Source organism: Phoca vitulina, unplaced genomic scaffold, assembly GCF_004348235.1.
Source record: "Phoca vitulina isolate PV1807 unplaced genomic scaffold, GSC_HSeal_1.0 scaffold33, whole genome shotgun sequence".
Taxonomy (NCBI): Eukaryota; Metazoa; Chordata; class Mammalia; order Carnivora; family Phocidae; genus Phoca; species Phoca vitulina.
This window is the reverse complement of record NW_022589736.1, coordinates 16,463,449-16,484,232: the sequence shown is the minus strand read 5'-3', so window position 1 is coordinate 16,484,232 and position 20,784 is coordinate 16,463,449. Positions and strand designations below refer to the sequence as shown.

General features: G+C 49.0%; 1 protein-coding gene across 2 annotated transcripts in view; it reads left to right on the top strand.

The window, feature by feature from the left end:
• The window catches only part of FAM171A1 (family with sequence similarity 171 member A1), a 124,671-nt gene that overhangs the window by 72,195 nt on the left and 31,692 nt on the right, over positions 1-20,784 (top strand). For both annotated transcript variants that reach the window (XM_032426094.1, XM_032426095.1), the window contains exons 3-4: positions 2,794-2,886; positions 18,064-18,222. In XM_032426094.1, the coding sequence (XP_032281985.1) occupies positions 2,794-2,886; positions 18,064-18,222 (252 nt within the window). The remainder of the gene's footprint in view (positions 1-2,793; positions 2,887-18,063; positions 18,223-20,784) is intronic.

Below are 20,784 nucleotides of genomic sequence, written 5' to 3'. Positions count from 1 at the left end.
TCCCTCCCCCAACCTGAAGTGACTTTTCTCCCAACTTTGAACTCCTAAGATGAATTCTTTTTTTTCTTACTCTTTTTGTTTTTGTTTTTGTATTTAAAATTGTAATTCATATACCATTAAGTTCACCATTTTGAAGTGTGCAGTTCACAAAATTACACAACCATCACCACTAACTAATCCCAGAATATTTTCTGTACCCCCCATGACCCCCAGGCCCTGACAAGCACCGATCTCCTCTCTGTCTCTGTGGTTGGCCTATTCTGAACATTGCAGATAAATGGAATTCTGTAATATGGGGCCTTCTGTGTCTGGCATCTTTTACTTTGTGTAGCGCTTTCATGGTGCATCTGTATTATAGCCTGAATCAGTATTTTTTCCTTTTTTATGAATGAATGATGTTCCATTGTATGGATGGACCTCATTCTGTTTATCTGCTCATTGGTTGGTGGATATTGGGTTGTTTCCATTTTTTGCCATGAACATTGATTTATAAGTTATCGTGTGAATATACATTCTCAGTTCTCTTGGGTCTCTACCTAGAAGTGGAATTGCTGGATCAGATGGTAACTCTGTGTGTGATACATTTTGAGGAACCACCAGATTATTTCCACAGCACCGAGGTGCATTCTTATGTTGCTCATGGCAATGACCACCTTCCACTTGTTGTGTGCCCCAGGCCCCTTGTAATTAGAACCTCGCAGGCCCAGATTGCCTCCAGCACTGATCTGTTCCATGCTTCGAGCACTGGGCCTTGTATATAATGGCAGCTCCATAAGTTGACTGTAGAGGGGATATGAAAAGAGAGGTCATGTCCAAGGCCAGCTCACTGGTCCCCTCCGGGCACTATTAAGAGCCAGTAGTGCTAACATATTCTTAGCACTTGATATTTCTGGTCCCCGATATTTTCCCAGAAAGTCAGTTTACCTCTCTAGACCTTGCTTTCCTCATCTTTAAACTTGGACTGGATAAAGCCCAGTGGGTCTTTGAATTTGAGTCTGTGTAGCATAGCAGTTGAGAACAGACTCCAGAGTTAAGTCCTAGCTCCAGTATTTACCAGCTGTGGGATCTTGCACAAGTTAATTCCTTACCTATAAGCCTGTTTCCTTACCTGTCAAATGGACAAGTTAATAATATCTATTTCATAGAGTTGGATTTTTTTTAAGATTTATTTATTTGAGAGAGCGTGCGTGCGTGCATGCACATGCGTGAGCAGAGGGAGGGACAAAGAGGGAGAGAAAGAATCTCAGGCAGACTCTTGAGCACGGAGCCCAACAGGGGGGCTCCATCCCACGACCCTGAGATCATGACCTGGGCCAAAACCAAGAGTTGGAGGCTTAGCCAACGGTGCCACCCAGGTGCCGCCATAGAGTTGTTTTGAGATTTAAATAAATCACCGAATTTAAAGCACTTAGAATAATGTCTGACATGTTACTAAGAGTTCAGTGACTTAGTGAGTATTATTTTTCCATAATACATTTATTTGTTTTCTCTTTGATTCATGTTCTCCCCAGAAACATGCAGGCTTTGTGAATTTTTTAGTTGAAAGTCTAGGTACTTAAGCAAGAATTTTAAAAACAGCACGAGTGCTGTCATCTTATTAGTTTCCGGAATACGGGGGCATGTTCTTCTGTCATGTGTCATTTGTTAACCTGAGCACATATTTTTAAAGTCTTTTTTTAACATTAATATCTAACTTTATATATTTTACATTCCTATAATGTGTAGTATGTTCCTAATGTGAAGAGACTCAGATACTTTACTAAAAACTTCTAGGCAAATAAAAACTAGTTGACTGTTGTAGCGTGAGCAGTTGTTATACGAGAGATGGCGGCATTCTCGTAGCATCCAGAAGGTCTTGCTAATCAGACTTAAACAAAAAATGTTTCCTTTCTCTCTACTCACAACACTCCTGACACAAATGAATGGGGCTTTTTCTCAAACCAACCAGTTCTCCAACTCTCTGGACACCAATGGGGTGTCCTACAGTTCAGTTCAATTCTAGCATTACTCAGAGTCAGCGCAGACCCCCAGGTGAAGGGCTCAGTCCCATGAGACTGCTCCCCCCACTCACACACAACTCCTAGCATGTCACCACCTGTGCTTTGGGCAACTGGCTCCAAATCAGGGGTGCCTACGACCCTTTCTCAGGTTCAGTAATTTGCTATAATGGCTCAAGAACTCAGGGAAACATTTATTTACATTTGCCAACTTATTATAAGGGATATCATAAAGGATACAGATGAACCCCCAGAGGAAGAGATACACAGACAAGGTCTGGAAGGGTCCTGAACATGGCAGCTTCTGTCCCTGGGAGTTGAGGTGTCCCACCCCCCTGGCATGTAGATGCATTCACCAATCTGGAAACTCCCCAAACCCTGTACTTTTGGAATTTTCATGGAGGTTTCATTATGTAGGCAAGATTGATTATGAATTTAATCTCTCACCCCTCTCCCCTCCCTGGAGGTGGAGGGGTGGGGCTGAAAGTTCCAAGCTTCTAATTACAGCTTTCTGGTGACCAGCCCCCATCCAGGAGCCCACCCAGAGTCGCCTCATTAGAACAAAAAAATCCTCCTAACACCCAGGAAATTACAAGGGAGTTAGGCGCTCTGTGTCAGGAACCAGGGTCAGACACCAAATAATATTATATATTTTATTATGTCACAATACTAAAAATCAGTATTGTTGATTGATTTGAAATCAGACAATACAAAGAATGCGGTGTGCCCCAAAAATTAGAGTGCGCGTTTTTATTTAAATTTCAGAATTCCCTTATGTCCATTTTTGTTTCTGCAGTATTTTCTTCACTGAGCCTGGGCCTGCTTCCAGAACGATCCGCCACTCTAATGGTGTATGAAGATGTTGTCCAAATAGTCTCAGGATTCCAAGGTATGTTGAATATTGAAAAAGAGAAGTGACAGTAACTTTGTTACTGTCTGCTGTCTACTAAGATCTTATAAGAGACAGCTTCTTGTCAGATGGTGATGGCAATGAATTTACCCAGAGCTGAACACAATGTGTGTTGTCCGTGTGAGTGCGCAAACACACTTGAATTTTTGGTTAAACTATCCACTGGCTGTGATCTTGTTTCTTTAGGGCCAGCCTTTAAGTGCCTGAGAGAAAAGAAGGGACCGCCACCACTCTGCCCATACCACATCTCTCTCTTCTCCAAAGTTGAGGATATTTACCTCGTGGGTTCAGAGCCCAGGACCCCACCTGAGCCTCATGAGCAAAGGTTCATAAGTATTCAAGGGGTTAGAGTTCCAGTTTTGTACAACAAAAAGGATCTAGAGATCTGTTGCACAATAATGTACATAACACTATTGTACTGTACACTTAAAAATGATTAAGATGGTAAATTTAATGGTATGTGTTTTTTAACAAAACAAAACAAAATACCCCCCCTTAGAAAAGAGAGAGAGAAGGTTCATAGACTTTCAAGTGTGGTCTTTTTCTCTCTCTTGTCCCTCATTTTCTTAACCCATCTGACATACATGCAGTGATGTGCATAAATGTGACCTCACACCTAATTTCTCTTGTGGAGACTCTAGTACAGAAAGCTTAAGGGATTTCTCTGAGCTGGTGGTGGGGTTAGAATTGGGAATAATACTTATGTCAAACGTATTTGTGCTGAGATCACTTTCTTTCATCTAAATCATGGGCCAGAGAGTGATCTTTCCAGCTTTTAATGTTCCATCAGATTAATTTTTTATTTACTTCATTTTAATACCATTTGATAAGAATCATTCTCTACCTAACCACATTCGTGTGCCATTTGCAAATGAAGTGAACTCACTCATTCCTTTTTTGTTGAGTGGCTGTGGGGAACGTGCAGAGGTGAACACCCAGCCATATAATTAACATGTAACATTGTATTCCTTTTAGGCATACAACATAATGATTGGATATATGTGTATATTGCAAAATGATTGCCACAGTAAGGCTAGTTAACATCCTTCACCCCACATAGCTACAAATTTTTCTTCTTGTGATGAGAACTTTCAAGACCTACTCTCTTAGCAACTTTCAAATATACAATACAGTATTAAACTGTAGTCACCATGCTGTACATTATATCCCCAGGACTTAGTTATAACTAGAAGTTTGTGCCTTTTGAGCCCCTTCACCCACTTTCCCCACCCCCCCACCTCTGGCAACCACCAGTCTGTTCCATTTCTATGAGTTCGGTTTATTTCAGATTGCACATGTAAGTGAGATCATGTAGTACCTATCTTTCTCTGTCTGGCTTATTTCACTTAGCTTAATGTCCTCCAGGTTCAACCATATTGTCACAAATGGCAGGATTTCCTTCTTTTTTATGGCTGAGTAATATTCCATCATAGATCACATTTTCTGTAGCCGTTTATCCATTGATGGACACTTAGGTGTGTCCATGTCTTGGCTCTTCTAAATAATGCTGCAGTGAACATGGAGTGTGACAATGGTTTTCTTGCAATGAGGGAACGATTGTGCTTCCTTCTCATGTTCTTCACTAAGAGAGGAATCTTTAGTGTCTTGCTCTCATTTCGACTGGACTAAATTCCGATAAAGACCAAAATGATCTCTATCAGAATTTTGGTCTTTATCAGAATTTAACCCAGTGGAAAATGATAGCAAGAGTCGAATGGTTGCAATGAATGTCCTTGATAGATAGGCTGTCCTCACCCATTTATGTCATGGCATAGGTTAGGATAATCAGAGTATAATTTAGAGCTGACTGCAGCTCTTCAAATAGCAAATGAGGGTGACGAATCCCCTGGACCAGACTCCTTGTGGCTTTGGAGTTTGAGACCGACTTCTCATTTCCTGAGGAGAGGAGCCCATGCAGCCTGCAAGCAGCTCAGACCCAGCCTGGTCGGGACTCTGCTGCTTCTGATCGGGGTTGTTGCTGTGCCATGTGTCCACGTGGTGGGGGGACTGACACAAAGCAATTAAACAGGGAGTGCGACCCACATGTCACAGCATCTTCTTTTTAGATATGCCTTAGGACCCATTGTTTTCTTTCACAGCCTCGAATGTTTTGATTTTTTATTTAAAAAAACTGACCACGGGGCACCTGGGTGGCTCAGTCAGTTGGGCGTCTGCTTTGGCCCAGGTCATGCTCCCGGGGTGCTGGGATCGAGCCCCGTGTAGGGCTCCCTGCTTGGCGGGGAGTCTGCTTCTCCCTCGCTTTCTGCCCCTCCCCCCCGCTTGTGCGCACTCTCTCGCTCTCTCTCAAATAAATAAGTCTTTTAAAAATAAATAAATAAAAATAAAAGTAAAAAACTGACCACCTGCCATATGTTACACAACATTCTAAGTGTTCCTCTTAACTGGCCCTTCCCCCACCATTTCCTCAGAGTTAGTCCTCATCTCCTCTCTTGCTAGCTGTTCTCATTCCTTTTCCAGTTTTCTTCTGCTTTCTCTGAATTAACCGTTCTTTCCCCGAGATGTTGCTCCACGAACATCTTTGGTAGAACGTTCTCAAGAAGCCAGCTGGGCTTCTGCAGTGTGGACCTGCCCGTGGGCCTTTATAAATGGAGACGAGCCAGGCTACAGGATACAGACCAGAAACGACATTGTCCAGGAGAGCCCACCCCACCCCACCCCGCCCCACCCCACCCCTGCCTGCCCCAGCCCTCCCTCACCCTGTGTCCTCTGGGCACAGATACGGCTGCAGCAACTCCCTTCCTCCTCTTCTCTGAGCACCGCCCCCCTTCCTGGTCTGAAATGTCCCTGAGCTCACACAGCCTTCCCTGCAGCCTTCTCAAGTGGGGGCTGAGCTTCCATGACTTGCCTCTTTGCGGCTCCTTGGAGGCTGACTGGAACACTCACCACCAGTGTCTTGGTCAACTTTCCTCCTGGACTCATGATATGAGCTCCTAGTTCCCAGGCTCACGATGCTCCTATAATTGTTTCTTGGGGACGTTAGCATACCTACGGATGATGCCCATCTGGTCCCCCAGCTGCTGTTCCACTCCTGGGGTGCTTCTCTCCCCCACTGGGTGAGTGACCACCCACTTCTGCAGTCATGCCTTAGGCCTCCTCATTCCAGAAAATGCACCACCTCCAAGCTCAGCCACCACATTCCCTCCTCTTACCTGTGACAACAGCTTACATACCACTGAGGGCTCCAGAGCCATGACCCACCGTGTCCTTGCCAACAGGATTGCCTCCCTCCCCAGCCGAAGTGCCATGGCCCTTCGTTGGAATTGTCCCCTTGCAGTACCCGCCCCCCAGCGGTGTTGCTCCCCTCCCCCTCTGCCACGTTTGCCCGACTCAGTAACTTCTGAGCCTGGTTGACCTGAGCCACGTATGGCCACCCCAGCACAGCCACACATGGCTGGACGGACCCTCACATTGCAGCCACTGGTTGTGCAGCTGGGTCATGACCACAGGCCTCCAATGGGCATCAGCCTGCGAGACAGGGGCCCTTCCCGGTCATTTGTTTTCTGAGTCTCCAAGACAACTTTGACACCCTCTTCTCGATCTCCCGACTTCCTGTGTGTACACCCACACTCACATCCTCGATCTCAGCTCATGACGTCGCTACATACTTCACGGAGAAACTGAGAACCCTCACTTGCCCACCTGCAAGTCCACACACCCGCCCGCTGCTCCTTGTTGTGCTGGAAGGAGGGTCCCTGTCCAAGTACACGCCAGTCCCTCTGTTTGTGCTCTGCATCCCCATCTCTTCTCTTCCGCAGGGACTTCAGTGTTCCCTCTTGCTCCCGCCCCACCATTTTCTCCCACACTGGAGTGGACAAATACTACAGTTGTGCATCTCTGCCAGTTGCTTCCGCAACCATGCCTAGCTCTAGCCACTGCCCTGGGTCCCTGTGATGTCTACATGCCCTTCTTTCCTGCTTCCTCGACTGTCTTTCCCTGTTCAGCACACTGCAAGCCCTCCCCTGCCTCATTGCTCCGTACCGACTGCTTTGTTGGAGTCTTTTATAGGCCCCATGTGGCCAAACCCAAGGACATTTCTCTCCACATCTCCCTGGACATCTCCACAGCATCCTGCAGAGATGACTCGAGACCCTCCTCCCTTCACTCCCGTAACATCATGCCTTGATTTTCTTTCTCCTCTTGGTCACTTCTCTGGACACTCCGGTGACTGTCCTGGGCCTACATTTCTTCTTTCCAGGACTCTCCCTAGAAGATATCATGGACCCATGCCTGAATGCTCCCCGGACACAGATAACTCCCAGTCTCACCTCCAGCCTGGACTCCCTGAGAGGGAGGCCCAGAGCTAGCTGCTGCTTTGTCATTTCCACTTGGCTGTCTAATAGGCATCTCAGACTTGACTTATACACACAGAACTCTGGCTGTGTTTTACTCTCCATCTCCGTAGACGGTACAAACATGGTACCTCAGGGGTCAAGACAAACCCTAGGAACTATCCCTGACCCTTCTGTCCTCACAGCTGGCTCCCTGGCAGGGCTGCTTCTCTCCATCTGCGTTGCACCACTCGGATCCAAGACACTACCCCCGCCCCCCCAAGCCCCCCGGCCTGGAGAGTTGCAGTAGGTTTTTAATTGGCTGTCTCGTTCCCACCCTCGCCAACCTATAATCTAGTCTTCACCCAGTTACAGCGATCAAGTCCCCTTGCTTCTGCTCTTCAGCAGCTTTTCCTCTGTACTTGGAATAAAATCCCAAATGCTTACACTCGGTGCTGGACAGCGCCCTGGCCCTGAGTCTCAGTGGCTGTGCGGTTACCTGGAAGGTGAGGGTCGGTAAGAAGGGGCGGAGACTGCAGTATTTGTATACATGGTTTCCCGCGGGCAGGTTTTCTGCAGCAGCCCCCTCCACACATACTTCTTAGTCCCCACAGTTCCCATTGTAGACCTGTCCTCTTCTCCTTCCCAGGCACCTTTGACCTCCACTGCACCCACGTGTGTGACCCCTTCTCAGTCCCCCTCTCCCCGGGAGTGGCACTAACCCTAGCAAGCTGTTTGTGACAAGGGCTCACATTGCAGCCTACGGAGCCCATTGCTGTAACCACACTTTATCCCACCATGCCTGCCAGACCTCCTCGTCACTGCCCGCTCCGCCCCTCACTGTCGCCCGCCCACCCTGAGACCTCATTGTCTCCCCTGGTGACTCTGAGGGGCTTCTTGAAGGATCTCCGCATCGTGTCATATGCCCTCAGTAAGCCATCACCTTCTCCCCGTGTACCAGTTGTGCATGACCCTCATCTCTCCTTCTTGTGCTCTATGAGTCAAATAGCGTTCCAGGGCCCAGGCCTTATACCCTGAGTAATTTCATGTGATGTTCCCGTGCTTGCACACACTTGCCTTGTTTCTGTTGCCCACTTGCATTGCCAGGCCTGTGCCCTGATTCAGGCCCTGGTCACTCTCCCCTCAGACCATGCAGCAGCCCCCAGCTGGTGTACTTGCCTCTAGTCTTTGAGTTTGGATTGGCGCTGGGCGTGAGATTGACCAGACTTCCCACCTCTTGTGTCTCCTTTCCAGTACACCTTGCACTAAACTGCTAGAGGAATCTTCTGGGAGCAGAGCTCTAGTTCTTTCACTCCCCCACCCCCCCTCCCCTCCCCCATGCCCTAGAATAAAATCCAGTCTCCTTCCACAGCGCACACCCACCTTGTGATCCAGCCTCAGCCTCCCTTCTCTGGGCTCTTCTCCTTCACATATTGAAGGAGAAAGTATTCTAGCCTAACTGAATTTCCTTTTCTGTTTTCCATCTGGGGTGTCCCACCCCACCTTGCAATCTGTCTTCAAGCCCTCCTTGGACGTCAAGACCAGCTAAGGACACATCCTCCAGGAGGTCTTGTCTCCATCTTCCCTGGAGATGTGATTCATGCGGTGCCTTGCCCTTCAACCTCAGCGGCCAAGGGGCTTATATCATGTGACCCCCGGCTCAGGGGTAACCAGTCCACAGTGCAGCCAAGGGCTGGGACCCAGCTGGAAGAGAAAATCTGGAGCCATCCGTTCTTCTCTCTCTTCCTTTTAGTGGAATCAAGCTAAGAACCCAGAAGAGGTGAGACTCTCAGCTGAGTGGTTCTGAGGTACAGAGGGTCTGTGAGCATGGCAGGCCACCTTGGAGCCCAGGTTAGAAGAGAAGAGAAAGTATGAGTAAGAAAAGGGAGGCAGTTAGTAGCAGGTCAGAGAGACGCAGATTGGGGATTAGTGGAGTCCTGTTGATGACACTGCATTCAAGTGAAATCTACAGACACCTGCTGTGTTGCCCCGAGTTGTCCTGAGCCCAGAACCAGGTGTTCCTGCAGTTTCCGTGCCCTCTGGCTCCCATCCTTGCATTCTGACCCATCTCTCTCTCCCTTCTTGCCCTTCATGTCTTTATCAATAACCAGAAGAGTGTATTAAAACAACCCTCCAGCTGGGGCTTGTGTATCTTTTTATGATAACTCCCTTTCCCATATTTGGTAGTAATACCTTATCTCCCCAACTAACATTTTAAAATCTGAAGGTAAGAAGTATGTCATGTTCATCTTAAAACCTTCCCAGGGCCTGGCCCTATACCTGCCTTATGATAGGTATTCAATGAGCAATTCACTGAATGACTGAATAAATAGAAAAATTTTTTTAGGGATGCCTCGGTGGCTCAGTCGGTTAAGTGTCTGCCTTTGGCTCAGGTCATGATCCCAGGGTCCTGGATTGAGTCCTCCATGGGGTTCCTTGCTCAGCGGGGAGCCTACTTCTCCCTCTGCCTCTGCCCCTGCTTGTGCTCTGTCTCTCTCTCTGTCTCTCTCTGTCTCTCTGACAAATAAATAAATAAAATCTTAGGAAAAAATTCTAAGATTTTATTTACTCATTTGAGAGAGAGAGCGAGAGAACAAGCACAGAGGGAGAGGGAGAAGCAGACTCCCCGCCAAGCAGGGAGCCCAACGCGGGCTCAATCCCAGGACCCTGGAATCATGACCTGAGCCGAAGGCAGACCCTTAACCGACTGAGCCACCCAGGCGCTCCAGAAATTTTGTTAGTTTTTTTCACTGATCCTTGTTCATGAGTGTAATAATTGCTCCTTGTGTTTTTCCTTGTCTCAGTAGAGTTGAGACATGACAATAATAATGCTGCATGCTGGGCGCCTGGGTGGCTCAGATGGTTGAGCTTCTGCCTTCGGCTCAGGTCATGATCCCAGGGTCCTGGGATCGAGTCCCACGTCAGGCTCCCTGCTCGGCAGGGAGCCTGCTTCTCCCTCTGCCTCTCTCTCTCTCTCTATATATATATATATATCTTATGAATAAATAAATAAAATCTTTTAAAAAATAATAATGCTGCATGCTGTTTCATGTTTTCTTACCAGTTGGAAGGAAAGCCATGTGTAGATAATTTTTGGTCTTTGCAGTTCTGTTCTATAAAATTAATATAAAACTGTATTTATAAAAGCTGTATTCAATGTTTGTTCTCAGATTGGTCAAGTGTAGGTGAATTTATTTTTTTTAGTGGATTCAGAGGAGAAAAATCAATTCTTATTCGATCAGAAATGTAAGTACTGTAAGTCTTTGAATTTTAACGTGTTGCTCAGATGTTATAATGTGTCAAACGCTCCTGAGAAAAGGTAGGTAGCGTGATGACAGTTCAGTGATGAAGCTTCACACGTTACGTGCATAGTCTTAGGTGATGAGTTTTATGTGACACTAAAGTAAAAGCTTTCAAAGAATGAAGGCCACTGGGTGGAGATGAACACAGAAGAGGGGAAGGAACCCATTGTTCTCGGTAGTTAGATGCTTCATGCTTCAGTGGACGTTTTTGTTTTGAATTGTTTACACCCAAGTAAAATAGAATAAACTCATAGAAAATGAGTTTTCCTAGAAAAATAAAAAGACTGCCCACTTGTTTTCCTCTCTGTAGGTACTTTTCCGCATAGGTCTCTTATTTTGGCACTTAAAACTTGTGTAAATTCTGAGCAGTTGGCCTGCAGCTCTGGCTCCCAGAGCATCCAGCAGACCTTCATGGGTCTCAGAAATGGGGCATCTTGTTGACTCCGAATGTGAGGACATGAATAAGAAGGTACCGTGTGATGCACACACACGCACACACACACCATAGTATTCAGCCATCAAAAAGAATGAAATCTTGCCATTTACAATGATGTGGATGGAACTAGAGGGTATTATGCTAAGCAAAATAAGTCCGGGAAAGACAAAGACCATATGATTTTACTCATATGTGGAATTTAAGAAACAAAACAGATGAACATAGGGGAAGGGAAGGAAAAATAAAATAAGGTAAAAACAGGGAGACAAACCATAAGAGACTCTTAACTCTAGGAAACAAACTGAGGGTTGCTGGAGGGGAGGTGGGTGGGGGATGGGGTAACTGGGTGATGGGCATTAAGGGGGGCACTTGATGTAATGGGCACTGGGTGTTCTATGCACCTGATGAATCACTAAACGAATAATACACCATATGTCAACTAAATTGAATTTACATTTAAAAAAATAATAGGATACCACGAAGATGCCTGACTGCTCAGGGGTGCACTGTCAGCACCCACTGACTTCAGGCCCCCAGAGCTCCGCTGTAAGCCACGCCCACCTCATGCACACCGCGCCCCGCACTACCCACCTCCGTGCCCCTGTTCTTAGCGATGACCTCACCACGGTTCACGGAGAGGAGAAGCCACCAGGGGAGGATGGTGGCTTCTCTCTGGCCTTGTAACGTGCCTGCTACGGTCCCTCCTCCACCACGGGCCCCTTCTCTCGCAGGTCCTCCCACCCCTTATTTCCTCAGGCCTCCCTCCATCGTTCTCCTCCCGCTGTCCCTCAGCTCCCTAAACCCTGCCATTCCAGGAAAAGCCCTTCCTAATCCCCCTTCCTCCTTCAGGCTCCACTCGCGTTTCCATCCTCTCCCAAACGGGAGAAGTCCGCCCTCGCGGGTTGCACGCCTCAGTTTTCCTTTGCCTCACGCCGTTCTGGAAGTTTCCCTTACAGAGTTCCATGGAGCTTGAGGCTGCTGGGGGGCCTCCTTCTGGGTCCTGGTCACCCCGCAGGGTGTGGAGGGTGGGGGGGTGGGGGCCGGGTCGAGCTGCGCAGACCCAGGCGTCCTCCTGGAGGATGGCTTCTCACTCCTCAGCTCCTTGCCCCTCTGGCCTCTTCCCGCTCTTTCTTCCCTGCCCTCGTGTCCGCCTCCAGCTACCTCTTCCATCCCCAGGCCGCTGTCATTATTCGGCATTCCATCGTTTCTCACGTGAACCCCTTATGACAGCCTCCTGGCCGACCTCTAGTCCCTCCATCCCTCCACCCGCCGCCATCAGAACTGGGGTGAGAGCAAACGCGATCTTTTCCCTCCCATCCCGGGAACCCTGCCGACACCCCTGCACCTGGCTCCCAGGGCCCCCCGCCCTCCCCAGCCTCCCCGCTCAGGCTGGCCCTGCTTCCAGGTGTGCGCTCCCTTCCCCCCGCCCCCACACCACCTCCAGACACAGTCACAGATGCCACCCACAGAGCTCTCTCGAAGTTTCCTCTGTACTTTTCCGCATAGGTCTCTTATTTTGGCACTTAAAACATTGTGGTAATTAAGCCATTTCCATGAAGCCTTCTGTACTCCTGAGCCCCAGGACGGCGGAGCCTTTGTCCTTTTCCTCTTCACATATCCAGTGCCCCTTGCAGAGAAGAGGCATGTCTGGATCATTGTGAGGATGCTCAGAGTATCTTGTGCAGTGGTTCCCAGTCTGGAGCAGCTTTGTCCCCCAGGGATGTTGGGCAGTGTCTGGTGACGTTTTTAGTTGTCACGACTTGGGAGCTGCTCCTGGCATCTGATGGATAGAAGCCAAGGATGCTGTCAGACATGATGCAGTGCCTAGGCAGCCCAGTCCCCCACTCCCCAACAAAGAATTACCTGGCCTGAAATGTCAGTAGGGCCAAATTGAGGAATCCTGACCTAGTCAGAATTAAGACAGATCGCTATTTGGACCTAGTGAGCTGCCCAATGTAGTTTATCTTTACATGTAATTCTGTAAATATTGTTGAGCACCAGCTATGTATAGAACACAGTGCAATGTGTTTTACAGAACACCTGCTTTGGGGGAGCTTCCATCTAAAAGGGGAGAGGAGATGGGAAATTAATGTTTATCCTGTACGTGTTATGTACCCAGAGGCCCTGCTAGGCATCACGCATGTGCGCTCAGATCTGGCATCACAGCACCATATTACGAGACAAGCATGATTCATACCTGTTTGAAAGGCAAAGAACCTGAAGCCCAAAGTCACTCAAATAAAAGATGATAGGAGAAAAATTTAAATGTAGCGCTGAGTGATTCCACTGCTCCATGTTCTTTTCTCATGGTGCCTCTGATTAGGGAGATGTACACGTTTCCAAATAAACATAATACAGGGCACAGTAAAATCTGTGCTGGAGGGGCACCTGGGGGGCTCAGTCGGTTAAGTGTCTGCCTTCAGCTCAGGTCCTGATCCCGAGGTCCTGGGATCAAGCCCCTCGAGTCCAGCTCCCCGCTCAGTGGGGATCTGCTTCTCTCTCTCCCCCTGCCCCTCCCCACTGCTCGTGTTTTCTCTCTCTCTCTCTCAAATAAAGAAAGTCTTAAAAAAAAAAAAAATCCATGCTGGAGAAAGAAAGATACAAATAGCACTTAGAGGTTGGGGTGGGATCAAGGACGTCTCCACAGAAGAGGTGGCATTTAGGACACATCTTGGATGATGTGTAGGATGTGCAGATAGAGACTGGGGAAAAGGCACGAACATACGTGTGGAAGCACAGAGCTGTGCAGTCCTGCTTAGCCAGAGGGTGAGAGGTAGGCGTGGTGTACTAGGAGGGGAAAAGTAGGATCGAAAGAATTCCTTTCTGTCTCTTACTAACAGAATGACTGTGGAACCGCTCTGGGCTTCCGCTTCCTCACTCATAGAGGAGAGGGTTCTTTCTTCAGAGGATTGTTGTAAATATCAAGTGAAATAATATGTATATAAGAACTTTGTGGGGGCACTTGGGTGGCTCAGTTGGTTAAGTGTCTGACCCTTGGTTTCGGCTCAGTCGTGATCTCAGGGTTGTGGGATTGAGCCCCGCTGAGCGCAGAGCAAGAGTCTGCTTGTCCCTCTCCCTCTGCTCCTCCCCGTTCTCTCTCTCTCTCTCAAATAAAATCTTTAAAAAAAAAAAAAAAAAAAGAACTGTTAATTCTGAAGTACTGAATTGCACCTCTCATTTACAGGACAGGAATTAGAGCAGGTTGGGTCTGTGCTAGTCTGTAACTGTCACCACCGTCATTGTTTGCTAAGTGGTGGCAATCCACTGAAGGTCTCTGAGCAGAGAAGGAATGTGACCAGAGCGACTTTAGAAAAGTCAGTGTGTCAGTAGATGGAGCGGCAAAGGTGAAAGGCGGGAGCACAGTTAAGGCAAGGGGTGATGTAGGATGATGTAGGGTGGAGGCAGAAAAGGAGGAGAAGATGATGCTGGAAATGTTGATGAGAGGAGATTAGCCAGTCCTGGCAGTGAGTGGATGCGCAGAAAAATCGAAAGGGAAAATGATGGCAGCCTGGAAGCAAAGCTGGGTGTTGAGCAGAACGGGGGTGTGGTGAAGTGGGAGAGAAACTAGGGGATGGTGTTGGAGTGCCGGTGGGGCATCCAGGTGGAGGTGCCCCGAAGGCAGAGAAAATACAGACACTGGGCTCGGAAGAGCATCGGGGCAGACAGGAAGGTCACCATGGAGGGGAGTCAATAAGGTAAGAACCCAGAAACAATGGAGGCAGCTGAAGGCAGCCCCATAGGAACTGTTTCATTTGGAGGTGGGAGGAGAAAAAACATACTTGCAGAGGAAAAAGCCAGCTGACTCGAGAGACCAGCGTGCAGGACTGTGAATGCCAAGCAGTAGGGGTTCCTGGGCGGGGGCGGTGAACAGTGTGGGCCATTGTAAAGAGGTCAGTGAGGAGGAAGGCCGAGAAATAGTCATGGGTTTGCAGATTATACAGTCATCCATTGACATTTCCGAGGGCGGTGTGTGTTGTGGGTAAAAGCCAGATCATTGGGGGTTGGGTGGAAGGAGAGGAGGCATTCCCTTACAGGGATAACAGCATTCAAGTCCTGTTTTGGTGTTATTTTTCTAGATGAGGAAGGAATGGGTATGTTTGTTGGTTGTGGAGGAAAAGCCTGTAGAGAAAGATGATTAACAAAGGCAAGAAGAGTTGGTTGGGCCAAGTCTTGCAGCATCACAAGCAGAAGTTGGGATGGAGGCTTGGGTTGACTGACCCTGGAGGAGAGCAGGGACAGAAGGGACAAGAGAAGAGGGAAGAAAGAGATTTTGAAGTACAGAGACAGTAGGTGGTGGCCCCATTGTTTTCAGTAACAGAGGGCCTGAGCATCTGGGGCTGGGGATGGAACCCTGAGTCTGAGAAGAACAGAGAAAATTTGAGAACCCGCTGTTGTGGGGAATATGGGAGAGGCATCCAGAAAAGACCTAGCCAGGCCTGTCCTCTCGGTCCTCCCATCCCCAGCCAATCACACCCCGTCCTGGAATTGCGGAAATCCAGCAGCACTGATAGAGGAAGATAGGCGTGAGGACGTAACCACTCCCCAGCCCCACACAAACACTTTGGATTCCATTTACACTGAGGCCTAGAGTAGCTTCCACCCTTCTGTAACTCCTCAGATGTTTCTTGGGTCATTTCGGCAGGCAGAGAGAGGTCTTGCCTTTGCTCTGTGTCTGGGAGTGTGTTTGGTCCCTCAGCAGACAGGGATCCCTGTCATGCTGGTCACAGCGTGCGTCCAATCGGCTGGACAGGACACGTCCCCTGCTAGTTAACCTGCCCCAGGCATTGCCCCTCTGTGCCCCCCACCCACCAGTCACAGCAGATAGAGCCCAGATGTCTGGCTCGTGACCAAGTTCTCCTGCACAAAAAAGGAAGGGGAGGCGGCAGAGGGAGGGCAGAGCAGGGGTGGGGAGGGGAGAGAGATGCATCTCCCACTAAATTTAATGCATGATATGCCAGAGAGCAAGAGAAGGCTGCGTGTCTGGTAGAGAGAGAGGTGAGGGAGAGAGGGAAGGGAGGACAGCCAATGGCCCCTGAGAGCCGGGGAGCAGCTAGGTCTGGGGTCTCCCAAGTTCCAGGCCAGTCCCCCTGAGGGGGTCAGTGTGATCCCCCCTTCACCTGTCAGCAGTCACCCTTTTCCTGAGGCCTGGAAGGCAGCACCTCTCCCACCCTGTTCTGCCTCAACCCTCATGAGGACAAGTCCCTCTTGGCCCCGTCACACTATAGACACTCTTTTCTTCTTATTAGCAAATTCTTTGTTTCCCCCACTGTGTGTAACCAAGGCGGGCACCAGCAGCATTGTTTAGATTGAAAAACAGTAGACAAAGGGAAGTAAGTTCTGGGAAAGTTCACTATCACTGACAACAATAATAGGATCAGGGAGGGAGTAATGTTATGTCATTGGGGGTGAAGGGGTGAAAAAGAAAAGGTTGGCTTTGACTTTCCATCTCCGAGTGCAGCAGGGAGAAGAACAGAGAAGCAGACCGCTCCTCGCCGGGCGTGGAGGTGGTCCTGGGGAGCTCGAGGTGTCCGGACTCTGTGTGGACCAAGGAGGTGACAGAAGGAAGACATCAGTCTTCTGTGACATCAAAGGAAAAGACCAGACTGAGCAGAGCTGGGAGTGAACAGAGACAGATACTTGGATGCTAGTGCATTGCTGTGGGTTGTTTTGGGGGTAGAGAGAAGCCATGGAGGTTTGAGACAGGACCGCGAATCCATCCAGTTAGTTTCAGTGGAGGTGACGGAACGCAGATAGGAGTCATGACTTGGGGCATCAGGTTCCCAGGGGCCCGAAAGTGGGGCCTGTGTTTCATGGAGTGGAGAACCAGTCATCTGAGAACTCTAACCAGTGATTTTTAGGTGGTATGGGGGGCATCTGACTCTCCGCCACCTCGCTGGTACATGCTCCAGCCAGCCTACCCCAAACTTCACATCTCTTGAGCTTCTGCGGCCTCACTTGTAGGAAGAGGAATGTGGACTCTTTGATATCTTTGAGCTCTAAAACTCCCTTCTGCTAGAACCCTTTTGGATAAGCTTATTCCACACCTGAAAGTTTCTGATCCAGGGTTAAAAGGAACCCTGGGGTAGGCATAAAGACCACCAGCTTGGGGCTGGGCTGTGGTGCCAGACAGCCCCGGCCCCAGATGGGGGGCAGGGAGCCCCCAGCGGACCACAGGGGAAACTGCAGGCCCGGGGCAGGATATGCAGTGACCAGAACGCCAGGGCGGATCACTGCTTTTGAGGAATGGCTATTTTAATCCACGGAAGTGTGTAAGTGCCACAACTCCCACTTGTATTAACTTGTGTCTTCAGGATGTTTTTGCTGGGTTTGCGCAAAATGATTTAGCACCTTGACGTCTTGTGACTGTCGCCATAGCATTAGGGGAACACAGGTTCGGGTTCTGCAGCCAAAACAACATCTGGAGCCCATGCTGCCGACGGTATCACCAGGGTAACTGTCTGAAGGGGCCCAGCCCGTCCTTCTGCACACTGAGCTGCCTGCCCCAAAGGGAGTGTTCCCACCTCCTTTCTAGAGCCTCGTCCTCAAACGCCCAACATGAGCTGTGACGAATAGGGTGCACCCCACCCGCAGAGACTGGATGCCACATGGCAGCTTCTCGTTTGGAGTTCTTGTCCAGGCTGCACATTGAATTCCCTTGCCGGGCTTCAGTTTGGTCTGTGGAGGGAAGCCAGATTTTACCAGAAGATTAAGGAGGTGTTTGTAACAGTCTTAAAGGGTGTCGCTTGCTTTGTTTACGTAAAGAGATGAACTGTCATCTACTCGTTTCACTGATGCGGACTTCCTTTCCTAAAATGTTGCCCCCCCCCCCCAAGGGCGAATGCTGGGCAGTGCAAAGCTTGCTCACAAATAGGACTTGGAAAGCTTTTTTGTTAAAAACCTGAATAACATCCTGTGTCAAAACAAATGTGACAATGGGCTATTATTTCTATCCCCATAATAGCATGTTGTCACATCTTTGTGCCCTGCGGGGCGTGGCGAATGGGGGATGGGCGGAGAGGCGGGGACGAGGGGGAGGGGGCGGGGAGGCGCGCTGCCACTTGAAGTAGCTTCCTGGTTGCCTGAGATTTGCCGCTTCCCCGGGAGGTAACTCCGAAGTTCATTTCTGCAGGTGCCCGGCCACAGCCTCGAGTTCACTTCCAGAGGAGAGCCCTGCGGCTGCCTGAGAACACCAGCTACAGCGACCTGACGGCCTTCCTCACGGCCGCCAGCGCCCCGTCCGAGGTGGACAGTTTTCCTTATCTGCGAGGCTTGGATGGAAATGGAACAGGTAATTGGAGTCTGTTCTCCTCTCACTTGGGGCTTCTGTGGTTGCATTTGGGGATGTGGCTCGAAGTGTTAGTACTGCCCAGAAGAACCACCGGAGTTGTGAAAGTTCAAGTGCGTTAGAGCCGTGTTAGTTCGGGATTCCCGTCTACACCACGGCGGAAGTACATTTGAGTGCACTTGTCTCCTTCAGCCATCTTGGCTGACGTACCTTCGGAGCTCCCCTTTGATAGACTAAATATATTTAATTCAGAGAAGTGCTTATAATTGAAGTTGGGTTTGTTGTTGTTGTTTTTTTCCCAAGTATAAGGCTCTCTGCCCTTGTCCCACTTCCCCCTGGAGTGGGTTTGGTGGAGCCGCCTGCGTGGCCGCCCTCCCTCTCCCACCCACGGGTCACAGCGGGGAGGGGAAGGGGGGCAGTGGCTCTGATGCAGAGAGTGGGGACAACGGGGATGTCATGTCTAGGAATCAGGAGCATTTAGGAGCGGGAGCCTCTTCTCTACCATCTGCACCCACCCAGCATTTTCCCACATCTTTCCGTCCTCTGCGCTGTTCTCTTTGCCTTGACTTGGCAAGCAGTGCTCAGGCTTTGATGTTGATTTGAATCCAGACCTCTAAGTCAGCTTGGTCCGTGTCACCCTAGACTGGCCGGACACACAGAGCTAAAAAATCAGAGAAACTAAAAACCAGCAGCCAGAAAATATGTAACAATTCCTTATCAGTAAAAAGACTGGCTTGCAGCCAACAGTGCACTCGGCACTCGTGTGGTCCCTAGTCCTAGGGACTGGAAAGTGGCAGATGCTGAGGTCCTGAGTCATTTCTGTCTCCCCTCTTCTTTTCCCGACACTTTTGATTAGTCACAACATAAACTTGAAAACCAGAGGCTGTTCTGGGTTAAATCCCACCAGGTGAGGAGGTGACTGCGTTTTCCCCAAAATGCTTTTATTGAATTTCCCTGACTTGTCCAGTGCTTTACATAAACGGATCTTGGATCCTTCTGAAAAAGCTTTTACACCTGCAGCATCTGATCCATTTTGTAGAATGCTGACAAATTTCTGGTGACCAGTCAAGGTGACCTGGTGATTTGTTACTCACTTTTTGCCCATCTGTGGCACCTGCTTTCAGAAATGGTTCTTCTTACTTCAATTTTATACATGATGAAGATGCAATTAAGACATCGGTAACTGGCCGTCAGATAAAACTGCATGGTAGTCACTTTAAGTAAACATTATTGGGGGGAAAATGTTGACTTTTACTGTAAGTGTACAGGCTGAGGAGAAAAGTAGTATTTCAGGGAACATGAAAAAGTACAATTTGAGACCATCATGCAACCTCCACCCAACAAATGGTGCACAATCATAAAACCCTAACTTGGAGGGACGACCTCATTCCTCAGAGCTCATTAATTTTTCTGTGCCCCATTTCCAAGAGCTCTTGAATAAATTATGAAATCCGAGATGATGGGGAAGGGAGAAGAACAAAAAGACATAGAACTATTGATTTTAGAGGGGTTTGTTTTATTTTAAAATCACTGTGTTATTTCAGAGGGAAGAAAGAAGGTCTTTAGAAGGTTACACGCAACTTCTTTTCCACTGAAAACACTGACAGCTGATGTGGGAAGACGAATCCGACCTACTTGAGGGCTGCCAGGAAAGGCGACCACCCCTGGGCGTGTTGGCTCACACCTGTGAGCGCATTGGAGTGTGGGCTCCGCTTAGCACCCCGACATCTCACCAGCTAGGTGCCTGTCTCCAGTTTCCCATGGTGCAGAGCCTCTCTTCCCCACCCCCCAACACTTGCTTGCTTGCCTCCTGTTTTATAAGATGCATCTAAGAGATCTCAGCTTTGCGTGAGGGCCTGGCCCACACATAACTGTGTGAGACGGCAGGTCCTAACCAGAGTCCGGCAAAGGTGAATGGAGGCCATGAGTGGGATTGGAAAGGGCTCTGAAGGCTGGTGTCCTCGGAGTGTTCTTGGTTGTGTCCAGTTCAGAGGGAGTTTATCCAGAGTTGTAAATAGAACAACTCAGCCAGATGGAGATTTGGCCCATGTTCTCATTTGTTCACCTCCGTCCACCTGCTCCATAGTGTCCTGGTGTCGCATGGGGCCGCCGGCTTCCCCACACAGGCCCGAGACACTACACCTTCACGGCATCACGCTCCCCACTCTGGTTGCTAAGAAAGCACACAACCGTCCTTTGACATTCCCAAGGGGTTTTCAAGAAATGACTCCTGCTAGTAACTCCAGGAAGACAGAGAGGAGTCCGTAAAATGACTAACATCCAGCAAAGCTGGAAACAGAACGCAAAGCCAAACAGAACCCTAGATGCTCTCTGAGCAAAACCCCTCATGTTACAAGGGACGGGTGGGAGGCCTCCTAAGCTTGGTCCAGTGGTGCCGCCTCCTCCCCCTGCTGCCTTTGCCTGACACCTGTCTTTATTGGGACATGACAGGAGCCTGGTAACATCAGGAGAGGGGACGAGAGGGAAAGATCTCATTATATACAGAACTCAGTGCTTTGTGTAGAGTTGCAGTCTTAGAACAAGTGCTGGAAGGGAAACAGTTGA